The sequence below is a fragment of the Rhizoctonia solani genome, chromosome 1 (genome assembly GCF_016906535.1).
Source record: "Rhizoctonia solani chromosome 1, complete sequence".
NCBI lineage: Eukaryota > Fungi > Basidiomycota > Agaricomycetes > Cantharellales > Ceratobasidiaceae > Rhizoctonia > Rhizoctonia solani.
In genome coordinates, this window is record NC_057370.1 from 2878957 (window position 1) to 2900935 (window position 21979).

The window sequence follows — 21979 nt, forward strand, 5'->3', positions numbered from 1 at the left end:
AATATATTGACGCGACCAAATCGTTGCTCTTCGGGTTAAGCCGACACAAGTGAGAGGAGCGTTTTTACAATATCACCATTATTTTCGGACAGGGCCTTCTTTGCCTGAGCTTCCGTGACCTCCATCTCGGTTTGCTGTTTTCCTATCAAGTACCAGGCACACCAATGATCGGCACCAACTTACCAAAAGCTTGATATCAGCTTTGTTCAATCCGGCATACTCGATTGCCTTTTTTTCAGTAGCCTTATCTAGAACCCCACTTGCTAATGCTGCATCCATTCGACCTCTGGAATAGGAGTAGCCATCTTGGAACTGGTAGTGAAATTTTCGAGTCAAAGTCAGAATGGGTTCGGATTCATATAATGTTTGGAGACACACATTAATTATAACTTCTGCCTCTGGTCGATTTGCCATATCTGACTGTCGCGATAGAGTGTCGAGCAAAGGGGCAGGGGCTTGAGCTAGGACGAGCGCACCCAGGTCACGTGACTTTGACCTGGATGTAATTTATAATTAAGTTACAATATTGATTCCCGCACCAACGCGTGTACCGCACTGCCTAAACCAAGTTAGATCCACAGCCTTGGCCGCGCTTCACACTGACTCGACTGCTGATGTACCAATGAGCCTGTAGTAAAAAGTACGTCATCTACGAAAAAAGCGTCAGGTTATAAAGTGGGATCACCGTTTTCTTTTCGCCTTCTTCATTTCGAGATGGCTGAGACACAACAAAACACACAAAAGACGGCAGAAACGCAAACTGAGACACAAGCAGGGACTCAGAAGTCTTCCTATGTCCGTACTTTACTATTTCATGATTGCTGCCATGTCTGACCCCTTTTAGGAAATCGAGGATACCGAGCACCTCAACGCTCGGTTGATGAGCAGAAATCCTATGTACCCTGATATTGATTTACCAAAAGGAGTTACTACGTAGGTACGCTCAGTTATAAGTGACACATAATCTAATTCCACCATTTGTACCAGGTACAATGTTGGACGTAAGCCCCGGGTGAACGACATCATCATGCCGCAAGACTGGAAACGCATCAGTGAGCATACTATATGTAAGGCGAATAGCACATAACCATTTAAATTTGAAGGCGGGCAACATTGTATTCTCAAGTGGGTGGCAAATATAGTACGGTATGGATCTTACTGACTACTGTATGTACATAGATACCAAGAGCACCCTCCGAAAGACGACTTGATTCTTGGCATTTCCGTAGGCCAAATGTCATCGCTCACGTTTTGTCTTCTAATGCATTCAATCAACCAGAATCCTGATCCAATTATTTGGGTGGAGGACCTGAGTCAGTCTGGAACCTTTGTAAGCTGATAAACAGCGTTGTTATATACTCAACTAAGGATATGTTTATTTATCCCACAGATTAATGGTCGACGGGTAGGAGAAGGTAACCAAATACTACACGTCGGGGAAGAGATATGCTTCGGAAAGCCATCTCAGCACGACCCTGCAGAAAACCATAGTGAGTTTGTCAATAACCGAGGTCGTGATGCTTGGTTCACTCGACTTGAATGTTAGGTTATATATTTTGCAAAGTAGGGCGTCCAACAGATCATCCGTTACTCTGCCAGTATGCAGTTCAGAGTATGTGAGTGTTCAGTATAAAGGAACCGATAATATGCGTGACTTGTATTTCCACAACGACAGGTTATCCTCTGGTACATTCGGTGTCGTGTATAAGTAAGTTGTGTCCTCACTTAGCCACAGATCGTTTAACAACAGGTGCTCGAAGAGTGCTGGACAAACAAACATCTGATTGGGTAGGTCTACTGTACCGAGCATAGGCAACGAGTTAATAAGATTACTACTTCCTACTAGGCCGCTTTAAAAGTCATAATTACAGGACAGTGAGTGATTTGTGCCTTACTCGCTACTACTTCTACAAGAATATAGTAATCTTCACGATCCCCGAGCCCTCGAACGTGAAGGTACGGCGTTGCTTCAGATTGACCTTGGACGCTGATACTGACGTTCTGCGAAGTAAACATTCATGGCAACCTCGTACATGTGCGTGGTCATAACGTCTTTTTACTGTATATGTTGGCTCAATATTGTTAAAGGAGAACATCATTAGACTGGTATGGATCTTTGCTTGGTTTATTCTACAGAAATTTGATTGATCAATGAACAGTATGCCCACCATGAGGAGCCTGGGAGACTACGTGAGTTCATTATTAGTGGCTCTGACATGACGATCGCGACATGGATAATAATACTGGCCCCAGTTCTAGTTATGGAATTAGCCGAATACGGAGATCTTCAGGAATATCTGAAAACACACGGCCCACTCAGTCAGTATCCAACTTTACTGTGCGCTCGATGCTCAATCAATTTATTTCTCCGGAATTAGGTGAATCCCTTACAAGACATATTGCGTGGCAAGTCTACCAGGCTGTAGCCGTAAGGAAATCGTGGAGTTGAATTCGGTTTTACAATGACATTATGAATTAACAGTTCACTCATTCCATGCAAGTCACTCATCGAGATCTAAAGGTCAGTTTCCGGTCTGATGGTTGTAGATCTCCACTGACTGAAATGCTTTAGCCAGAGGTATGTGTACGGCTGGTCATCCTAGGTTGCTACTTATTTTGGTCACCTTAGAACATCTTGATTACATCTTTGGGTATGCACTTTTATTCGTTAGGAAACATAATCTAATAATATCGCAGATCCATTTTTTGTAAAGATTGCTGATTTTGGTGAGTAACTTCGATTGTTGAAATCAGCTAAACTCACTTAGTTCTAGGGCTCGCCAAAGCCGTCGATGGTCGGACATTCTTGAAAACATTTTGTGGAACGCAAAAGTCAGTCAACATTCAATGAGCCCAATGTGTGTTCTAACCGGAGCGTTGGTGATAAGCTACGTTGCGCCTGAAATTCTTCAAGGAGCAGCTGGATATGGGCAGATGGTCGATATCTATTCACTGGGCGTGATTTTCCTTTTTTGTATGACTGGGAAATGGGTGCTCGATTACGAGGCGCTGGCTATACTTGAGGTTGCGGGTGTATCAGAGACTGTAAGTATTTCATGAGGGGCGGAGAATACTTTACTGACATGCTACACAGGTATCGATTTACTGCGCCGGTGTGTGCAGCCGCGACCACAGGATCGCATTTCGGCAAAAGATGCACTTCAGCATCCCTGGTTTCGTGGGGAATAGTGCACAAGGTATCATAAGTTAAATTTTGCTTTTTCATATGTATATCATCCAACGCTGGGCGGAAAATAAAGAGTTTGTTTCACATTGGCATGGCGCAAATGACTACGGGATACAACAGAATGGGAACGCGAGAAGAACTGAGGCCACCAGAGGACAAACGTACGATGACAGAACCTAATAAAAACCGAATCAAGCAGGTCCAACTTGTTCTATTTACGGGCTTTGGCAGCAGGTTTGCTCGCCGCTGTTGGTGCCTTGGCTGGCTGCGCAGCCGGGGCTTTTGCCCTGCGGAAGAGTAAAACGTGAGGTTCGGGGGCTGTGGTGAAAGTTCAGACATTAGTATCCAATACGCGCGCCTCGTGCCTACACTAACCGTGCACTTCATAATGTTCCCAACCAAGACTCTGTGTGATTCCGATTCCTCGCCATTCTGTCTCGCTCAAAATGCGCAATACGCCACTATCGTCAGGTTCAAAGTAACTTTTAGGAATTAGCTTCAAGAGCGGCTTTGGTAAGATAACGTGTCTGTAGCGTGAAACTCAGCGATGAGCGGGTCGATCACCAAAAAAGAAGGAAAACACATGCATACCGATATTCATAGCTGTCGTCAGAGTACCGATCAGAGTAATGGATTCTGTAACGGGGTTCGTTAAGGATTGGCGAACGGTGTTTAACTAAAATAATACCTATCGACGTATTCTTCCCACTTTTGATTTTGCGCCATTGAATTGAATGCAATCAAAGAATAAACAAATAGATACACGCGCTACGGTGGTGGCAGATGAAGTGGCGGGAGGTGGAAACGTCAAGGATAAACCAATTGAGGCTTGTGAGTCGGCGCCTCTTCCCAGGGTCCTTGTTTGCAATTGGCTCGATGGACTACCTGGCGGTCTATGCAAGCGCTACCAACTACTGTACTTAGGCCCGAACAACCAGGGCAAACGCAAAGAAAACAAAAGGCCAACTCATTGACACAAGGAAAATCACATGGTGTCGTAACACAATGCATTCATTATCTACGGCTGGGCCCTTTGGGGGGCGGAGGAAGGAGAGGCATGGCACCACCAAGAGAATCTGAAGTTGACTGTGTTTTGGAAGCGCTGCCTCGTCCTCCAGGAATATTAATTGAGAAGGTTTGTCCCTCCTTGAGGGAGTAATCTTTCTTCGGCCCGGTAGGGATGTGGGGAGATGCAGTTTCGCTTTCGTTCGTTTCAGGGTTCAACAATGCCTTCTGGCGTTTAGTGTAGTCCTGAAGTGCTACGTCTAATGCAGCTTCAGTTGTGTCCGATAACATTCAAAAAATTCTGCACTCACTGAAATCGAAACTTTCGGCCCTTTCCGCGAAACCAATGCCGATGTACGCTTTCCTGCCTTGATCCTCGGCGCGGAGAACAAAATAGCGTGAGGAATCTAGAACTGCCTCTACAGACATCCCTGTTACGTCGTAGGGGGCCTGAGCAAACACTGCGAGTAAAATTATGTCAGTGATATACAGTCCACCATGAGTTACGTGGTACCTTCGCCTAGCCATAGTCGGTGGTTAGATGGGCATGATATCTTGGTTGAGTATTTACGAACCAGTTTGTGAATCCTCGAGGCGGATTGAACATCCAGAATTACGCTCAATGATTCTCATTCGCCCCTTCCATAGGGGAGAACCCAAGTCACCCCATTCCGCGGCTCTGTACCCCGCGTTGCTATTGCGAAACGTCAATGAAGATAAACCAGCATTGTGTGTGCGTTCTTTTACCTCTGTCTCGGTGGAATCTTAAAAACTAAAAGTTTTTATTAAGAAGCTTGGACCATAACGTAGCTGAAACCAACGTACCCATCGCCTCTGCGTAATTACATAAATCAATTCAATCTACATAGCTATTTAAACATCAGTACGAACCTCTACATATAAACAAGATAGATTCAATATCATCGTCCTCCATTTTGTGGATTTGGGTGGGGAAAGATTATGGAGGTTGTTCAGTAGCGTGGCTCTCTATCACGCGTACTGGTCGACATCCTCAGCTTACATCATCTACCTGATCGAGCCTTGAAACGAACTTTACCACTACCAGTGCTATACGCGTTGTTAAGTTAGTAGGAACTCGCGTGTTCTGTCTGGAACTCAGTTGAGACCCACCCTTGAGACCTCAAATCGATAACTACGAATGGATGATCTAAGTATCGGTCAGAGGATACGCATTGGCGAGGACTACGGCACTGTTTTATTCATCGGAGATGTTGCTGGAACAACTGGGACCTGGCTTGGAGTAGAGTGGGATGAAGGATCCAAGAGAGGGAAGCACAGCGGAGACCGAAATGGCGTTCAATACTTCACATGTTGGTAGGCATGATTGTCATTGGCTCCCATATGTGCCTTTGACAACCTGCCATAGCATACCTAATTCTGGTTCATTTGTGAGGCCAAATACTCCTGGGTTAACCGTCGGTATCAGCTTTGATTCTGCGCTAACATCAAAGTACATTGATACATTTCAATCCGATGGTGTGGAGTCCGTCGTGCTTGGATCAAGCAACGGTGCAATTCTTGTTGAAGGACCACGTCTGAACAAGGTTCGAGCCAAATTCTCTCAGATTGAACGCCTTCGAAGTATCAGCCTCAACAAATACGATGTCTCAAATGTAGGAGACCCCCAGGCTGTTACAAGGCTATGTCAATGTAAGTATGCCAGCTTTTTTATGAGGAAACCTAAACACGTTCGCACAGCCGTTCAAAGCCTTGATCTCTCGAGGACTCTGTTGGGAAATTGGGACGCTGTTGCGGACATCATTCGATGCATACCAAATCTCTCAACCCTAGAGTTGAAGTACGTAACTTTTTTATTATTAGTATCGCGAACATCACTAATTAATTACAGCAACAACCGAATTCGGTATACTACTGCTTTAAACACCGCCAATTTCCCCAAGCTCACCCATCTACGTCTGAATTCAACAATGATTACTTGGGCACAGGTACGGAAAATCATATAGATAATCTCCACTGATCTACTAACCACCTTTGCGTACAGGCTTGTGAGGTCCTCGTATATCTCCCTGAACTTGAAGACCTTCAACTTGGATACAACCAATTAGAAAACCTTGAGCCATCATCAAGAATCAATACTTCGGAAGGTCTTCCATGTTTAAACACGTTGAATCTGGATTTCAACCGCTTGAGCGACTGGGTTTCAATCATGGCGGCATGTAGTATGGTACCCCAGTCAGCATTGAAAGTATATCACTCTACAAAACACTAACATGAACCTAATCAAGATTGCACAACCTCATGATACCCTCCAACATCATTGCTACTATTCCTCGTCGCACTGTCACATCGGTAGCTGGAGGGCCTACACTTGCGATCTATTATCTTACTATCTCTGATAATCCGATCTCTAGGTGGAGGGATGTGGATGCTCTAGTAACTTGGTTGCCTGAACTACGTGAGCTGGGTATCTCCTTGGAACCACTAGCCTCTGGTGAGCTATATGCGTTGTCGAAGACGTCGGTAAAAAAAAAGCGCTTAATGGGGAAATACACAGGTGTTCCTCCGGGAGCTACTCGCAATTTTGTTGTTGCAAGGCTACCGGCCTTGGTAAAGCTGAACGGAACAGAGGTGGGTGTGGCAGACTGGTGACAGCATTATGTCAACCCATAGAATAACAGATTACCGAAAGAGAGCGGACTGATGCAGAACTCTTCTACCTATCTTGGATAGGGAGGAATGAGCAATCGTCTGAGGCGGACACAGAAGCCTTACACCCTCGTTGGAAAGAATTGGCAACCAGTCAGTTGCAATACGGATATCCTTGTGTTATACTGACTCTTGTTTTAGAGTACAACGCATCGACTGAGAAACCGAAACCAATTGTTGATAATTTGGGAAGTCATATGATTAGTGGGTTTAACCAGTAACGAAACCGTCATAGTTTGACTGAGGGTTTTAATAGGTATCAAAGTAGTTAAGATCCAAGGCAATATCACAAAACAGCAGCCCGTCTCCATCTCGGATACGAGCACGATTTTAAGAGTGTTACCAACGATGAGCATCAAAGCATTTGGGATGAAATTGAAAAAGGCGATGAAGCTCTCATCGTCAGTTGACCCTAAAGCACTATGGATTCTTTCTAGTTCAGAGTCCGGCGCGACAATTCCTCTGCGTCCCTTTGATACTGATCCGCTACATGATCTGACTGGTCAGGGGTGGAGGAGGTTCTCTCATTGGACTCGAGATATAATATAGAGTGATATAATATTGATAGACATCCCTGATGGCGGAACAAGCGATCGTGCCCCATACTAAAACTATGACACGTGACTTGGAGTGATCGCGACGCGTCTCGCCGTGGGGAGCACGCCACCACAACAGGTGAAGAGACCATCCCAGTTATCTGCACATACTCGCCAACTTTATTATAAAAGATGGCTCCGCAACTCACTAGTGGCGCTCTGACTCGACTCATGACCACAGAGTTTACTCCGGATGCGATAGGCGATTTTCAACCAGTCCTCCAGCTACTTTCGATCAAGAAGGTTAGCTCGGGTGGCAGCAGTGACCGCTACAGGTGAGTACTAATACCACACACGCGGAAAATACAAAGCCTTATATTACCAAAGACTGGTCTATTCCGATGGGGAATACCACTGTCAATCAATGTTAGCCACTAAACTCAACGACTACTTCACGTCACAGGACTTTACTCCCAAGTGCATCATCAGGCTCACTAGATGTGCAATGAATCTGGTACAAAATAAAAGGTGGCTGTGGAGTATTATTTCCGTGTCTTGAATCGAGTCTCTAACAATTGTCCAGACTAATTATCACACTCGGAATAGAGAAGGTGGATGATTATTCTGAGAAAATCGGCAACCCTGTCAACTTCGACAAGGCCGAGAACCAAGCTGGCGCCGGACCTTCGGCAATGGATGTAGATCCGGCACCGGCTGCACCTGCACCTGCACCTCCCAAGGCCGTGCCGTCGGGGCCTACCTCTGGTCCTGCCACGAACACGCTACCCGCCGGCTTTGCTCCCCTTCATCCCATCGAAGCCTTGAGCCCATATTCAAACAAATGGACAATTCGAGCACGCGTCACCCAGAAATCAGATATCCGTACTTGGTCCAATCAGCGCGGAGAAGGGAAACTTTTCAGTGTCAATTTGATGGATGAGACTGGGGAGATTCGTGCAACAGGATTCAACGAGGTTGTGGATAACTTGTACTCGAAACTCGAGGAAGGAAAGGTTAGTAACTCGAAAAGAGCGTTCTTATGTGTATCTTACCCAGAACCAGGTCTATTGGTTCTCCAAAGCACGCGTTCAGTTGGCCAAAAAACAGTTCTCCAATCTTTCAAACGACTACGAGATTGCTCTTGAAAGGCAAACCGAAGCTATCCCCGTTAGTACCCATCATCATAACCTCCCTATCATCTATAACTAGGTTTCTAGTGTGAGGACGAAAGTGCTGTTCCTAAAGTTCAATTTAACTTTACGGAGCTTTCACAATTGGATGGCGTCGAAAAAGATGCTATGGTTGGTATGTTGCTTTCCCTTTCACTGATTTACCACATCCTCATTTACGCCGGTACGTAGATGTCCTTGGCGTTGTGACTGAGGTCAAGCCTATCGAAACTATCAACGTTAAGTCAACAGGAAAAACAGTATCGAAACGCGATGTCACTGTTGTAGACAAGTCAGGCAGTAGCGTGCGAATGACTATCTGGGGGAAGCAAGCGGAGACGTTCCAGGCAGAGAATAACCCAGTCATTGCATTCAAGGGAGTTAAAGTAGGCGATTTTGGCGGTATGTGTCATGACTATATGATCTATTACGTGTGCTGATCTTGCAACAGGCCGCACACTCTCACTGGTCAGTTCTAGCACCATGACCTTCCACCCCGACTTTCCCGAAGCGCACGCCTTACAAGGGTGGTATTCGTCCGAGGGGCATTCTCAAACTTTTAAGTCGCAATCCACAGGTGGTATGGGAGCTGGCGGCGGGGGTGTTGGAACAATCAACCGGCGCGAGATGAAGACTCTCCAAGCGGTCAAAGAAGAGAATCTTGGAATGGGTGAAGAAGGCAAAACTGACTTCTTCACTACTCGCGCAACCATCATCCATATCAAAAGCGACAATATCATGTATCCGGCGTGTGGCTCGGATAATTGCAGTAAGAAAGTCACTGAGGTTCATGATGGATGGCGCTGCGAAAAATGCGAGAAGACATTCCCCAAGCCTAATTACCGGTAGGCCATGCTCGCTCAATATTACGAAGTACTTGCTGATGTTCTTCCAGATACATCATGAGCCTTTCGGTTGCAGACTACACCCAGACTGCGTGGCTACAGGTCTTCAACGACCCCGGAGAACTTATCTTGGGCATGACCGCGTCCGAACTTCATGAGCTCAAAGTAAAAATATTTCTATCGCCCTCCGGATTTGACTGACGCCTTTTACAGGAAGAGAACGAAGCTTCGTATACTACAGCGATCGAGAAAGCAACCAGTCAAACCTGGATGTTCCAATGCAGGGCTCAACAGAGTACATACCAAGTATGCCAGTTTGTTTATATCAGATCTTCATTTTAACCTTTTTTCTTGCAGGACCAATCGCGAGTCCGGTACGGTGTCAACCGTGCTCACAAGATCGACTATGCCCAAGAAAGCCGTGCATTGCTAGAAGCCATTAAAGGCTATGACTAATTTTTTTTAATCTCTATATCGAATACGCATATATCTACTCTAAATATATTGTTTGTGGCCCATCCACCACACATATCTGCCCGATGTCGATTGCCTTTCCCCTCCGATTACGAACGAGGCCCAATCGAACCCGGAAGATCGCGATCGCGGTACGCCCAACGTCATCCCGCACCTGTGACATCACATTATATTACAACCGAGTCGCCCAGGATTAAATGAAAGATCGACTGCGCGTGATATAAAAAGGATGGTCTTGAACGCAATGCGTTCAATTTTCATGCAGAGCTCAACACGCATTTTCACCCGGACCACACTTGTTTCTAGACTTTCTCTTGCCAAACCTCCGACCCGTAGCACCTTTTCTCTCATTAGAACTGCAGGCATGGCTTCAAGGACAGGGACTCAGACGTCTCCACCACCGAAGAAAATGGCGCACTTTCCTAAGATTGAATCACAAGCATCCGAGTCCCATGGTATGCCAAGTCTTCCTCCCGAATTTGTGGAATTTGGTCAACTCGTCACGTACTTTACTAGACTTCAGGCGTGTGCTCTGGACTGGTGAACATAGCCAGCTGGTCATCATGACTAGTAAGTGTTGTGTTAGCCTTGTGGTAGTATATACTCTAACCTATCACCCCGCAACAGTTCCAGTGGATGGAGAAATCGGGGAAGAAGTTCATACCGTCGACCAGGTAGAGATTTAGCCCAAAGGCTTGGCCTGAAGAATACTGATGTGGCCACTAGCATCTGATGTTTACAAGCGGGACCGCCAAAGCGATTGTTGCAGGCGAAGAAAAAACGGTCAAGGAGGGCGACTTGGTTATTGTGCCAGCTGGCACCAAGCGTAGGCATCATTTTGTTCTCACAAGTACAAACACAAACGTACGTTTATCTAGATAACTTTATTAACACCGCTAAGACTCCTCTGGTACTATACACTGGTAAGCTATGATCAAACTTCTGGCATACATTCAATACTTAAACTACGCTAGTATATGCGCCTGCCGAACACGCGACTACCTCTGTGCACAAATCTTTGGAGGAAGGAGAGAAACTTGAGGAGGCTGGTAAGGATGAGCCCCCTGCCTGGGCGCAGAAAGATTCGAAGTAGTGTTATCTGAAACGGTTGTAGCCTGTATTAATAAACTAGCACAGATTAATGATAGTGGATCGATTTTTGAATGCTTGGATAAACTGGGTGATAGTATTTTTTGTTCTCAAAAAAGCTCTCAAGTACGGAGTAGGAAAGAATAGACTTTTACAATAAGGAGGCCAGAGGGCTATGTGAAACAGACACGTGTAATGTCATGGGTGTTACGCTACGATATCACGTGTGGCGGTGAAGATCCGAGACAAGAATCTTGTCCCTCGCCTGGTTTGCTTTTGTACAGCAAGCCCCGATGATGCTTCGACCTTTGGCATTAAACGCGCGTCGAACTGCTGTTTCCATGAGCTCTAACCGTCTTCAAACAGTAGCAAGGCACCTCTCTGGGACGGCTCCCGTAGATGAAGCTGTTCGTGTTAATTTTGACTATGAAATATTTGCAAAAGCCTAACTCTTGACGGACAGCCGGTCTTATTCAAGAGTGAAGGCAACACGCGGACCTATATTCTGAATCGTCCTGCGGCACTAAACACATTAAATGAGAATATGATAGACATGCTAGGGGCTCAAATTAAAGTGGGTATTTATTTATACTATAATCGCCCATTTAATCTTGCCCTGGCCAGGAATGGAATGCGAATAAACTCTGCAACCTTATCATTGGTCGGGGCAATAACAGGGCTTTCTGCGCGGGTGGGGACGTAAAGGGTGCGCATAATGATTGTTTAATTTACCCTGTCTGATGCCGTTGCCTATAGATATAATAATGAATGCGGCGACACCCGAAAAACAACCCGAAGCAATCAGGTTCTTCAAGAAAGAGTAAGCTTCGTTATCAGCAATATCTCTTCAATAAGAAAACCTCACCTGCGAAAAGATTCGAGTTAGATTTCGCGCTCGCTACCCTAACGAAGCCCTATGTGTCTGTGATGGACGGCTATACAAGTGAGACTCTCACTCACGCCCTGAATGCTCCAGACTCACTTGCGACCAGTGGGAGGCGGAGTCGGGTTATCGATCGGTGCACCCTTTCGGATAGCGACCGAGGCCTCGAGTTTCGCGATGCCAGAAGCAAAGATCGGTTATTCCCCAGATGTTGGGGCCACTTATTTCCTGCCTCGATTGGATGGCGAGCTTGGGACGTATCTGGCTCTCACATCGAACGCTATCAGCGGTCGGACAATTTAGTGAGTCAACACGTTGCTCGATTCAATAGAGTGGTACTCACAATTATATCAGTGAATTCGGGCTAGCAACACACTTTGTGCCACAGAGGCGCCTCCCGACTCTTCTTGCCGCCCTCTCCTCACTCGCCGACACTTCCCCGGAGGCCATCAACCGAACGATTGAAGAACACTCCGCCGATATCTCACCTGAAGATCCATCTGGAGCTTTTAGAGGCGAGCGCCGCAAGGTATTAGACGCATGCTTCTCTTACGACCGTGTGGAGTCCATCATCAAAGACCTTCAAGATGTTGTGTCTTCTGCTGGGTCCCAGGCACAATGGGCTCAGGAAACACTAGATGCAATGCTGGCGCGAAGCCCCACTAGCCTGAGAGTGGCCCTACAAGCTGTGCGTCGAGGAAAGCACAAGGAGCTGGCCGATGCGTTGCAAATGGAGATGGGGGTTGCCACTGCCTTCTGTGTGAGCGCATTTGTTGATCTGTTGCTTGTTAATTAATATCTTGACTCATCATGCTTATAGACCGGCGCGTCTCCTGATTTCATTACTGGGGTCACGCATCTACTAGTCAATAAACAGAAGACTAGAGCCGCTTGGTCTCCAGACACTCTTGAAAAGACCCCAGAGGATATTACCAACCAGTTCTTTGACCAATCGCCATATGTGCAACGGGCGCCCAGACTGGACTTAGACCGGACGGTGACGCCAGGGGACAAACTGACTCGCTATGCGCTCCCCAACGAGGCAACTGTAGAGGCCGCAGTCAAAGGATCTCTTCCTGGTTCTGGAAGTTTCGCGCTCACACCAACAGAGCTTATTTCATCGTTTGAGAGGCGGTGCGGACAAAAGGCCGGATTAAAACAAAAGATACAAGACATTATTGGTGAGTTGGTCGCCTCCAAGTCCGGTTACGAGCGTCTATTGACCGATGCTGGGGGTAATGAATAGACCGTAAATGCAAACTTGAAGACGGCTATCTAACGTGGAGGCCATAGGATACGATGTACTATCGGTGACCGTGCGGTTGTATCTAGTAAACCCTTGGGGGCAATATGAACAATGATATCGTTTCCTTCTAAACCATGCTCGCCGGCTACGGCCTACTAACAGATTGACCTTCCCCACACCGGAGCCACAGCCATTTCACCGGAGTCATGACCGAACGCGCGTTACCGGAATCCGCTTCTCCGGGGAAGCTAGGCTGCTCCTTGAAAGCACACACTACTTTTTGAGAAGCGGAGCCGAGAGTAACGGATAAGCGCTGCTTTCCTCCCTTTGACTGTTTATCTTGCAGAATAAAGCGCCGGGATGCCGGCTACTCTTTCGGGACAACCATAATGTACAATGTCAAATACCATAAGGAGGGCAACTATGATCCAATTGACTGGTGGAGATGTTGGTGAGTTCGAATTGGTTTGTTCACACCAGCGGACAAGAACATCCGCCAACGTTCTATGGCTACAAGCGCGCGAGAACATGTGGAATGTTTCAGATGGCCAACGACGCCCAGCTCTTGGTCGGTGCTATATTGGGCTATACGCACGAGTGAGAAGTCGGAAGTAGTCTCAGGAACGAAGAGCTCAAGCGCTACCCCACAACAAGAAGGCATTACATCGGAGGCACCGATGTTAATACCGTAGCAAGGTGGGGATGACCACATGCTTTTTTTATTCTACCACTCAGACGGGTAAAGTCAAAGAGTCAAAAAACAGTATCAGCTGCTCAACTTTGAGCAAATAAAATTGATCGACCCGATGCGCCCATGAATATTCTGCAGATTCAAATTGGGAGGTCGGCGGTGCTACGAATGGTAAGTGTATAGTTACCCCCACAACACAGTAACCGGATATGCCGGATAGATGCCGCTGAAAAGCATGCATGGTGATGTGAACAATCAAGTAGATGCCGGACAGCTGATTGGTATCAGTTGACGAATGGTCTCGGGCGACGGTATATATGTGTGAAAGCTCTCACCGTGAGCGCGTTCAAGTGCGATGATAGTCGTAATACCGATTAGGCGAGTATATATGGCTCATTGCTAATCGATAGACAAACGTTTAGCGCGTAGAAACCAGGAGTATAAGCAAGTGTCCCAAAAGAGCGGGGAGAGAAGCGGAGGGAAAAGCGGTATAGCTTCGGAGATCGGATTGGCTAAATCATCACGTGGCAGTGATACTGGACAAGGGTCCAGTATCTACATGGTTCTGATCGCGAGGGCTTCAGCTGGCCACACGCTCTAGCCAGCACCGGGACGGCATATTCTCAAGTCTCAGACTATTGGCATTTCCGATCCACTCGACGCATTTTGGTAGAGGACCAGTTAGGGCCCTGACATGCTCTACCCCTCAGCTCCCGAGCTTATATGAAGCATGATACCAAGGCTGTTCTCCCCATCATCCCGACTCTCAATCTCTTCTGAGCTTGTTTGGCCAGATCTCCTACACCAACATGTCGCTCACCAGTATCTCACCAGTACATACTATCCGCTACGTTGCTCGGGCCGTAGCACAAGTTCTTCCCTCCGTGCTCCAACCGACCATCCTCGGGGATATCCGGTCCCAGCCTTCATCTAGTTCCACTCCTGAAGCCTCTTCGAGTCGTACCCAGCCAAAGTTTAACCCGGCAGACTACGATGTAGACATGGAGTCCGGTTTCCTACCAAAGGAGCCCCCCCTCACCAGATTGCCCGCCGCCTTCGATCTATGGGAGGATGCTCTCGACGCGGTCAACCGTCCCAATGGTGTTCTCAGTCTCGGCGAAGACATGAGCGAAGAGGCCTTGTCGAAGCGCGAGTCCAGCCGAAAATGGAGAGAAAACATTGCATCAGTAAGTCTTAGATCTCGATCCGTTCGCATTAGGCTTTTTTTGACAAACCTTACTTCCTAACTAGGCACCCGTCCTATCTACCGCCCCCCTAAAAGAAGATGTCCGACTATTACGTCGCGCGCACCACGTACTAGCATTCCTCGTTCACTTCTATGTTCACTCAACCCCACCGGCACAACCAGCTGCACCAATGCTTGTTCCCAAGTCCCTGGCGATCCCACTTGTTGAGGTTTCGCGAGTACTCGGAATCGCCCCTGTTTTGACCTTTGCCGACACCGTCCTATGGAACTATGCGCTCATCGATTCATCCAAGCCTCTCTCCACCGATAACATCCGTTCCCAGACCCTGTTCACCGCTTCGACAAAGGCAGCTCGCGACGAGCAAAACTTTTATCTATGCTGCTTGGGTATCGAGATCCGAGGGATCGAGGCCTTGAACCTGATTACCAAGTACCAGAACATGCAATGCACGAACTCTCCTCAGGCCATCGCAGAGATTAACAATGCTCTTGGCCGACTATGCGATCTTATCAACGACCTCACTTCGATACTTACCTCCGTGCGATGCACCTGCGACCCCCACGCATTCTATTTTGCTATTCGACCATGGTTCAGGGGGAGTGATGCGGGTGGGCCGTCTTCTCCCGGCTGGATTTTCGAGGGTGTCGGTGATTCAAGTGAACTTGAACTGAGTGGCCCATCCGCCGGTCAGAGCTCGATGATGCACTCCCTTGACGTATTCCTCGATATCGACCATAAGCTGGAGAAGCCTCGGTTACCAGCACCATCGGAGCTGAACAAGAAGTCAGACCGAACATTCATGCAGCGCATGCAGGTAAGTCTCCAGTATCTTAATCTAATCAACAAAACACTTACCCAATTTCCAGCGTTACATGCCTGGCCAGCACCAAAATTTCTTGAATGCACTAGGCTCAAGCGCCAATCCCCTACGAGAACTTGTTGTCCGCACACCCGCTCTTCACGAGTCCTACGACGCCTGTGTGATGGCATTGAAGAACTTCCGCGACGCCCACATGCGCATTGCGTGCTTGTACGTCGTTTCAATGTCTCGGTCAGAGGCCGCACAGGAAGCTGCACGCAAGGCGGGATGCCCAGTAGCCGCCATGTTCGACAAGATGCGAGAAAACGGAGAGCTATCAGCGCCTCCAGTAATAGAGCGCAAGGTGGTCGGGGCACAGGCGGCAACGAATTATCCAACCTACTCAAAGCATGCCGCGACGCTACTACCAGGGCGCTCGTATCAAAAAACGAGGCGAGGCAGTGAGGGCATATGGCTCCTGCTGGCGAGGAGATGTGGTGGATGGGGGACGATGGGGGTTTGAGATGTTTATTACCTTGTAGACTTTTTATGGACTCTTTGGGCCTTTTTGTAGAGTGGGGATTCCCCGGCATTCTAACTTATGACAATGCATCAAGTGTACAATCTCAGTCTCAGATTGCCGCGATCGTTCAGGTGTGAGATGGACGTGCTCTGAGCCTATGCAGGTGATACTGTTACACTGGATTGCTTTAATCGCCGGACTTCTCGCCTTTTGCTCTCGATTGCCTGTCCAATATTGCCGGAACCCTATATTAGTGCACGATGGGCAATGTGCGTGTCTTAGGCACCAGGCGGGCTCATTGCATTGGTACGCACATTATGAGCTCAGTTCAAATTAGAAAATCCTCCTATCAACCGCAACCATTAAACATGATTATGGGTCGTGCCTCTTAGGGGTTTGGTCATCGGGGAATGAGTACTGGTAGATTGTTTGAGTACAATACGAACTCATCCCAGACCAATCGGGGTTGTGACCCAGCGTCGACGTTAACCTTCAGACGAACTCGGATGTTTCCGCACTTTACCTCCTATCACATTGCATTGATGTTTCACGAATCGTATGGAGGTCTCGTGGGCTCGTAATTGTTACTGCCTACACTATTACATGCATATATACAATAACCATGCGTTTGAATGTTTCAAAAATCTTGAATCGAGTTCTGGTGTGCCATGTGCCTGCCACGCAGGTATGTCCTCTGTCCAATTAAGACCAGGTATGGTGACCTCGGCTTTGATTACCGGGATGACCGATCCGTGCAAGCTGGACGGCACTCGAGTTCAGGTCGAGTTCAGGCTGACCCGGGCTCTAGCGTGGTTATGAGACGGCTGGAGAAAAGACCGACTACACATTCCGAGTCGGTGTCTTAAGAGATGTCGAGAAATTGATTTATTGGGTCCCTAAGATACAGGGACAAGATCTGAATCTCACTTTCAGCACCTTATTGCTGGCCAATTGGGAACTTTCTTGGCAATCTCACTTTCGTTTGAGTTGAGTTCTCGCTCCACCCGGGGACTTATTCCGGCAGGTAAACAAAGCCAAAGCAACCATCCGCCGGCTCTGACCTTGTGGGAGCACGGCATACAAGATTTTACGAGTGCAGCTCCCGAGTTCGCGTGATTTACCGGTTCCAAGTACGTATACCCTTCCGGCGGCGTGCCTTGTTCGTCAAACTCCGGGACGATCCGTCCGTGTGAGTGCTAAATTTAGTTCAACATTTGCGGCATTGACGATCATGCTCGGGTATAATCGTGGATCACTCCATTAGTTAATGTTTGTAAAGGGATATATTTTTGAACCTGTCAATTCGGCTGTTGGTGTATGAAGTTCGTGCTCTTTCCATGGTCGTATTAGACATCTTGAGCGTCATCAGTAAGGAACGCTGACGTTATCATGTCCCATCGTAGAACTGGTATGTTTATGCATTACGTTGACGATAAGATTGCACTGCCAGTTCACATGTAGACACGGTTAGGGGAAGAGGACGAAACGATGGTATGACTACGCTATTCATGAGCCTGAACTGCCGCAATCCCTGCGCAGTTGCAATACACATATCCGCCCCCATCGGCATTACATGAACGTTAAATGACAAGAATTACATTGATCAAATTGATTTGGTTTCTTGGCCCAACTTAGCATACCAATACCTGCCTCGGACAAAGAGGAGCTTATTGTGAATGCGGGGTAGCGCGCTGAGATGTCTTGCGTGTCAGGGTCGAACGATTTTAGGTCGACATTCTAAGTCGCTGCAAGGGATGACAGGTCCCCTATTCTCACCCTCCGAGTGAAACGGACAGGTACACATGCACCGTATTCGAACGGGGTGATCGACAGTTCCACCTGATAGTACGGCATCTCGGAAAAGAAAATCGACGAATCTTGTGTATGTCGATGCACCAATCCATTGCTCGGCAAGGAGAAACTCTGTTTGACAGGTGGTTCTGGTGACAAAAAGCTATGAGATCTCTGACAGGTTACCAGGGCTGGGTTGGTTGTCGACATCGACGTCTCGAAGGCGTTCAGAACCAGGTACCTGAAGACAGACGTGGGATGTTAGGGTGGAGTAATCCATGGAATAAATATCGACGAGAACATTTCAGCTTCAGAGACATCGCTGCTGTCACGTAGAAACATGCATAATGTTTGATGGACTCACCATCGCTACCCTCGGTTTTATCCGCATCATTTCATCGATAAGTGAATTTCGGTTGGGTGTCGTGGGCTGAACACTAGATTCCACCTACTTCGATAATACCATACTTAGTATATCACCAGCTATGACTGTCGCGAGCAAACTAACCCAATTGCAATGGCAAGCTTGATAGAAATTCAAATGATTACAACTTGAACCCTTAAATTAAATAACTTGAACTTGTTCGGGAGATTCTAATAGATGATCGTCGGGCGCGCTGGAGTCTCTTGGAGATTCGCTTATGACATACTTGTTGCTGCAGACTGTCATATCGTACTACATTGCTTCACTCAAGACATCGTCGTGAAGATCGATCGAGATTAAGTTTAGTAGGTGAAAGCTTCGCATATGCGTGCTTGCCGGCTGTCAGACCAGCTCTATGGTAGGTTCTACGAACTTAGAAATAGAGACGACGCCAGAGGCGAAATCTTAAGGCGTTGGTTGCGTGAACAAAGCGGCACGCATAGTTATTATTGTGCAATATCATATCCTCATGTCACTTCATCTGGATTTCATCGTAGCCATGTGAACACCGGCTGGTGCAGCCATTTAACAGTAGTAAGGTTAAGAGTGAAATACAATTCGCTCAGCTTTGCCCCGAATGATTAATAACCGAAAGCATGAACTAGTTGTATCTACTCCCACTCATGTAACGCGGATATACTAAATATCTTCATTTGACAAATGGGAGAACCTGATGAACATGGAGCGGTGGGTATGTTTGTTGATCTGCATTTGTAATGTACAGTCGCGGTAGATATGCGTTATCGAAAAAATCAAGGTCTGTAATTGTAGGTTCAGATTGCGAAAACAAATTTACTCTAGATCTGTGCTCTCGTCGAAGGTCGTGAGTATTAGTCAGTTCTTTGGGCCTCGTGTTGAGGTGAAGCACGAGCCACTATTCCAATAATTTAATTAGAGCCTTCGATGACTGTTTGGTTATTAAGTATACGATACGATAGGCTTTGGGCTATCAAACTTGTAGCTTTTGACAACGCGGCTATAAAAAAAAACCCTCCTTGGCTGAAGGAGCAAATCCGGGATCTTCAGACTGTGAAATCGAAGTGAAACGGCTGACAATATTGAGACAAATCCCGAGTCCTTGAATTTTGATATACAATTTGGTGACTCGGGAGTCGGGACCGATCCGCGATAATGGTAGCTACTCTAGTTGACTCGATCTTTCAACGAAATCGCTATATATCGGCGACAATAAACCCTAGGGCAATTGAGCGCAAGCCGGATCAAGCTAGGCGATGCCACGGATATACTTCGTATGTATGTAGATTTTGATGTATGAGACCTTGAGCCTCACCCAACTCTAGTGTATAAGGTATTGTTTAATTAGGCTACCCACTTCCTAAACAGGGTAAGCAGGTGCATCAGGAGACAATGCTCAACAATGTTGTGTTTGCACGAGGATTATGAATAGATATGTCTGCTGGTTGTGATTCTTTTTCTGTAGGAGTGTACTGGAAGTTGAGGCAAACTGTACACGTGAGTAGTAGAATGTGTCCAGATACTACGGCGAGCCCCAACCGCCTGGAACCTCAGAAGGAAATGTTCAGACAAACAGGAGGGAACTCAATATAGCTGCTATTAATACTCTAACGATTGTTTACAGAGATATAAATCGGTAATTATAACTTTGCTGGAATTATATATATGTAAATTCATGCCAGTCAGAGGCACAATGCTAGGCCCCACCAGCTGTGCCAGTGATGAAATTAGATGAGGGTGGCCTGCCCTAAAGTACACCACCCGAGTGTGGTCTGTGCGCGTGTCCGATTGTTGTTCCAGTCTTCCACCATCGTTTTTTCTGCTCCAACCAACTTCCAACATGTCTAAACGCCTATACCTTGGTCGTACGTGCTTAGGAAGTGGTAGTAATGGACAATAGTACTGATATAAATGTCTTGTAGGCCTTCCCAGTGATACACGACCTGAAGGCATGTTGCGTGTCAGCTGAATTGCTATATGGCTTGACATTTGTTGTCTAGACGTTCAAAAATTCTTTGACGGATATGGTAAAATTGTTGACTGTCGTGTCATGTCTGGCTTCGGCTTTGTGGAGTTTGAGAACAGCAGAGTGAGTCTCTTGTTATTTTTGAGTTTGCGTCGCTTTAGCTCTTGTGCAGGATGCGGAAGACATTGTCACCAACTTCAATGGCAAAACCTTTTTGGGCCAAAACATCATTGTCGAATTTGCCAAGGAAAACCGCCGGCGCGACAACTATGACGACCGCGGGTACGTACGAGCTGCCTACTGAACATTTCATACTGACTAAGCTACTTTAAAGACCTCCAGTTCGCTCTCGCAGGCCAGCAGGATTCCGAGTTATTGTACAAGGATTGTCGAGGGATACCAGTTGGCAGGTACGATAATCTTTACGCTACCTTGGCCACTTGGCGGACAGCGTCCACGAGTTCTTTCCCCTCCACTTCGTTTTCGTTGGCCCTGTGTCACTCCCGGGAGTATTATAAGCGCGTGGCCGAGATATGCATGGTGGCGAGCGTATTCCTTGTATTGGCCGCGGATTCCGTTTCCTTTTTTCGTTTATGGACTCCGAGGCGTAAACAGGCAGCCCCCTAATCTCGAATATCTTGGTCATCACCCATAGGATCTCAAGGACTTTGCCCGCGAGGCCGGCTCCGTTTCATTTGCCGATGTGGACCGCGATTCTCCCAATACAGGGTACGTGCTGTTTATTTACGTGACTGAATTTAGCTGACATAATGCATAGTATCATCGAGTATGTTTCACAAAGTGACGCTGAGAATGCGGTTCGCACCCTAGATGGTCGTGACCTCCGGGGTGCTCCAGTTCGAGTCACAGCTGATGAGGTTAGAGACTCAGATTCTGATCTATCTACCTGAGTGTACTGACTAGAAATCAGCGTGGTGGAAGCGGGCGTGAGCGTGATAGGGACCGTGATTATCACCGTCGCGATCGCTCTCGTTCTCCCCGCCGTGATCGCGACTACGATCGCCGAGACCATCGTGACCGTGACCACAGGGACGATAGGTGGGCGGAAACCCTCTTTTCATGCATTTGTGTTGTCTGACTTGGTTACAAGACGTGATTATCGGGACGACCGCCGTGATCACAGGGATGATAGGCGCGACCATCGTGAAAGACGCGATGACCATCGTCGCTCTCCCCGTCGTGATGACAGGGACCTCGACAAGTAAGCGCTTTGGTCCCATGTGGTACTACTTACTTATTTTGTCGGCCTTTGGTCTGCGCAGTGACCGCTACGGATACGACCATAGGAACGACCGCGATCGTCGTGATTACTAAGCGCGTCTCCGCAAGGATTTATGTTTTTTCTGACTTTGTGTACTGTGGATAATCCCAAAACATAAACCTTGCCATATTTATAACTTGATATGATTCACAACGTCAAACCAGTAGCATAAAATCAAGTTCATACAACAATCATAT

General features: G+C 47.1%; 8 protein-coding genes across 8 annotated transcripts; 5 read left to right on the plus strand and 3 right to left on the minus strand.

Moving 5' to 3' along the window:
* Positions 1-35: 35 nt before the first annotated feature.
* Positions 36-414, minus strand: RhiXN_04471 (uncharacterized protein; the record flags this gene model as incomplete). The annotated part of the gene is made up of 3 exons (XM_043324288.1): positions 36-134; positions 184-312; positions 379-414. 3 exons carry the CDS (start codon positions 412-414, stop codon positions 36-38), a joined length of 264 nt encoding a protein of 87 aa, XP_043176707.1.
* Positions 415-714: 300 nt separating this feature from the next.
* Positions 715-3211, plus strand: RhiXN_04472 (Serine/threonine-protein kinase; the record flags this gene model as incomplete). Its single annotated transcript, XM_043324289.1, has 24 exons — positions 715-795; positions 845-933; positions 988-1052; positions 1104-1125; positions 1180-1225; positions 1280-1330; positions 1391-1490; positions 1568-1616; positions 1676-1708; positions 1761-1788; positions 1847-1875; positions 1922-1956; positions 2010-2035; positions 2089-2106; positions 2160-2190; positions 2254-2319; positions 2379-2428; positions 2483-2521; positions 2573-2578; positions 2630-2651; positions 2698-2727; positions 2775-2832; positions 2889-3045; positions 3095-3211. The coding sequence occupies 24 exons, from the start codon at positions 715-717 to the stop codon at positions 3209-3211; spliced, it is 1248 nt and encodes a 415-aa protein (XP_043176708.1).
* Positions 3212-3398: 187 nt separating this feature from the next.
* RhiXN_04473 (cyclin-dependent kinase inhibitor) lies at positions 3399-3913 on the minus strand (the record flags this gene model as incomplete). The annotated part of the gene is made up of 4 exons (XM_043324290.1): positions 3399-3505; positions 3563-3714; positions 3779-3823; positions 3876-3913. The coding sequence occupies 4 exons, from the start codon at positions 3911-3913 to the stop codon at positions 3399-3401; spliced, it is 342 nt and encodes a 113-aa protein (XP_043176709.1).
* Positions 3914-4201: 288 nt separating this feature from the next.
* RhiXN_04474 (adaptin ear-binding coat-associated protein) lies at positions 4202-5126 on the minus strand (the record flags this gene model as incomplete). The annotated part of the gene is made up of 7 exons (XM_043324291.1): positions 4202-4452; positions 4504-4653; positions 4707-4712; positions 4768-4886; positions 4940-4964; positions 5018-5026; positions 5084-5126. The coding sequence occupies 7 exons, from the start codon at positions 5124-5126 to the stop codon at positions 4202-4204; spliced, it is 603 nt and encodes a 200-aa protein (XP_043176710.1).
* A 225-nt stretch (positions 5127-5351) lies between these two features.
* RhiXN_04475 (damaged DNA binding protein) lies at positions 5352-9886 on the plus strand (the record flags this gene model as incomplete). Its single annotated transcript, XM_043324292.1, has 19 exons — positions 5352-5527; positions 5580-5863; positions 5912-6011; positions 6063-6159; positions 6216-6406; positions 6460-6665; positions 6729-6802; positions 6853-6973; positions 7022-7084; positions 7137-7382; positions 7658-7751; positions 8000-8429; positions 8479-8583; positions 8634-8721; positions 8778-8987; positions 9037-9430; positions 9481-9595; positions 9644-9736; positions 9788-9886. 19 exons carry the CDS (start codon positions 5352-5354, stop codon positions 9884-9886), a joined length of 3186 nt encoding a protein of 1061 aa, XP_043176711.1.
* A 382-nt stretch (positions 9887-10268) lies between these two features.
* On the plus strand, positions 10269-13122 carry RhiXN_04476 (enoyl-CoA hydratase/isomerase family protein; the record flags this gene model as incomplete). Its single annotated transcript, XM_043324293.1, has 14 exons — positions 10269-10359; positions 10421-10474; positions 10532-10578; positions 10631-10730; positions 10783-10827; positions 10879-10953; positions 11360-11400; positions 11457-11567; positions 11618-11699; positions 11750-11813; positions 11869-11936; positions 11986-12178; positions 12231-12636; positions 12697-13122. 14 exons carry the CDS (start codon positions 10269-10271, stop codon positions 13120-13122), a joined length of 1803 nt encoding a protein of 600 aa, XP_043176712.1.
* A 1500-nt stretch (positions 13123-14622) lies between these two features.
* RhiXN_04477 (indoleamine 2,3-dioxygenase) lies at positions 14623-16362 on the plus strand (the record flags this gene model as incomplete). Its single annotated transcript, XM_043324294.1, has 4 exons — positions 14623-15000; positions 15065-15835; positions 15888-16184; positions 16252-16362. The coding sequence occupies 4 exons, from the start codon at positions 14623-14625 to the stop codon at positions 16360-16362; spliced, it is 1557 nt and encodes a 518-aa protein (XP_043176713.1).
* Positions 16363-20374: 4012 nt separating this feature from the next.
* RhiXN_04478 (RNA recognition motif protein) lies at positions 20375-21835 on the plus strand (the record flags this gene model as incomplete). The annotated part of the gene is made up of 10 exons (XM_043324295.1): positions 20375-20399; positions 20457-20465; positions 20535-20623; positions 20673-20782; positions 20835-20910; positions 21156-21229; positions 21279-21378; positions 21432-21559; positions 21612-21722; positions 21784-21835. 10 exons carry the CDS (start codon positions 20375-20377, stop codon positions 21833-21835), a joined length of 774 nt encoding a protein of 257 aa, XP_043176714.1.
* Positions 21836-21979: the final 144 nt, after the last annotated feature.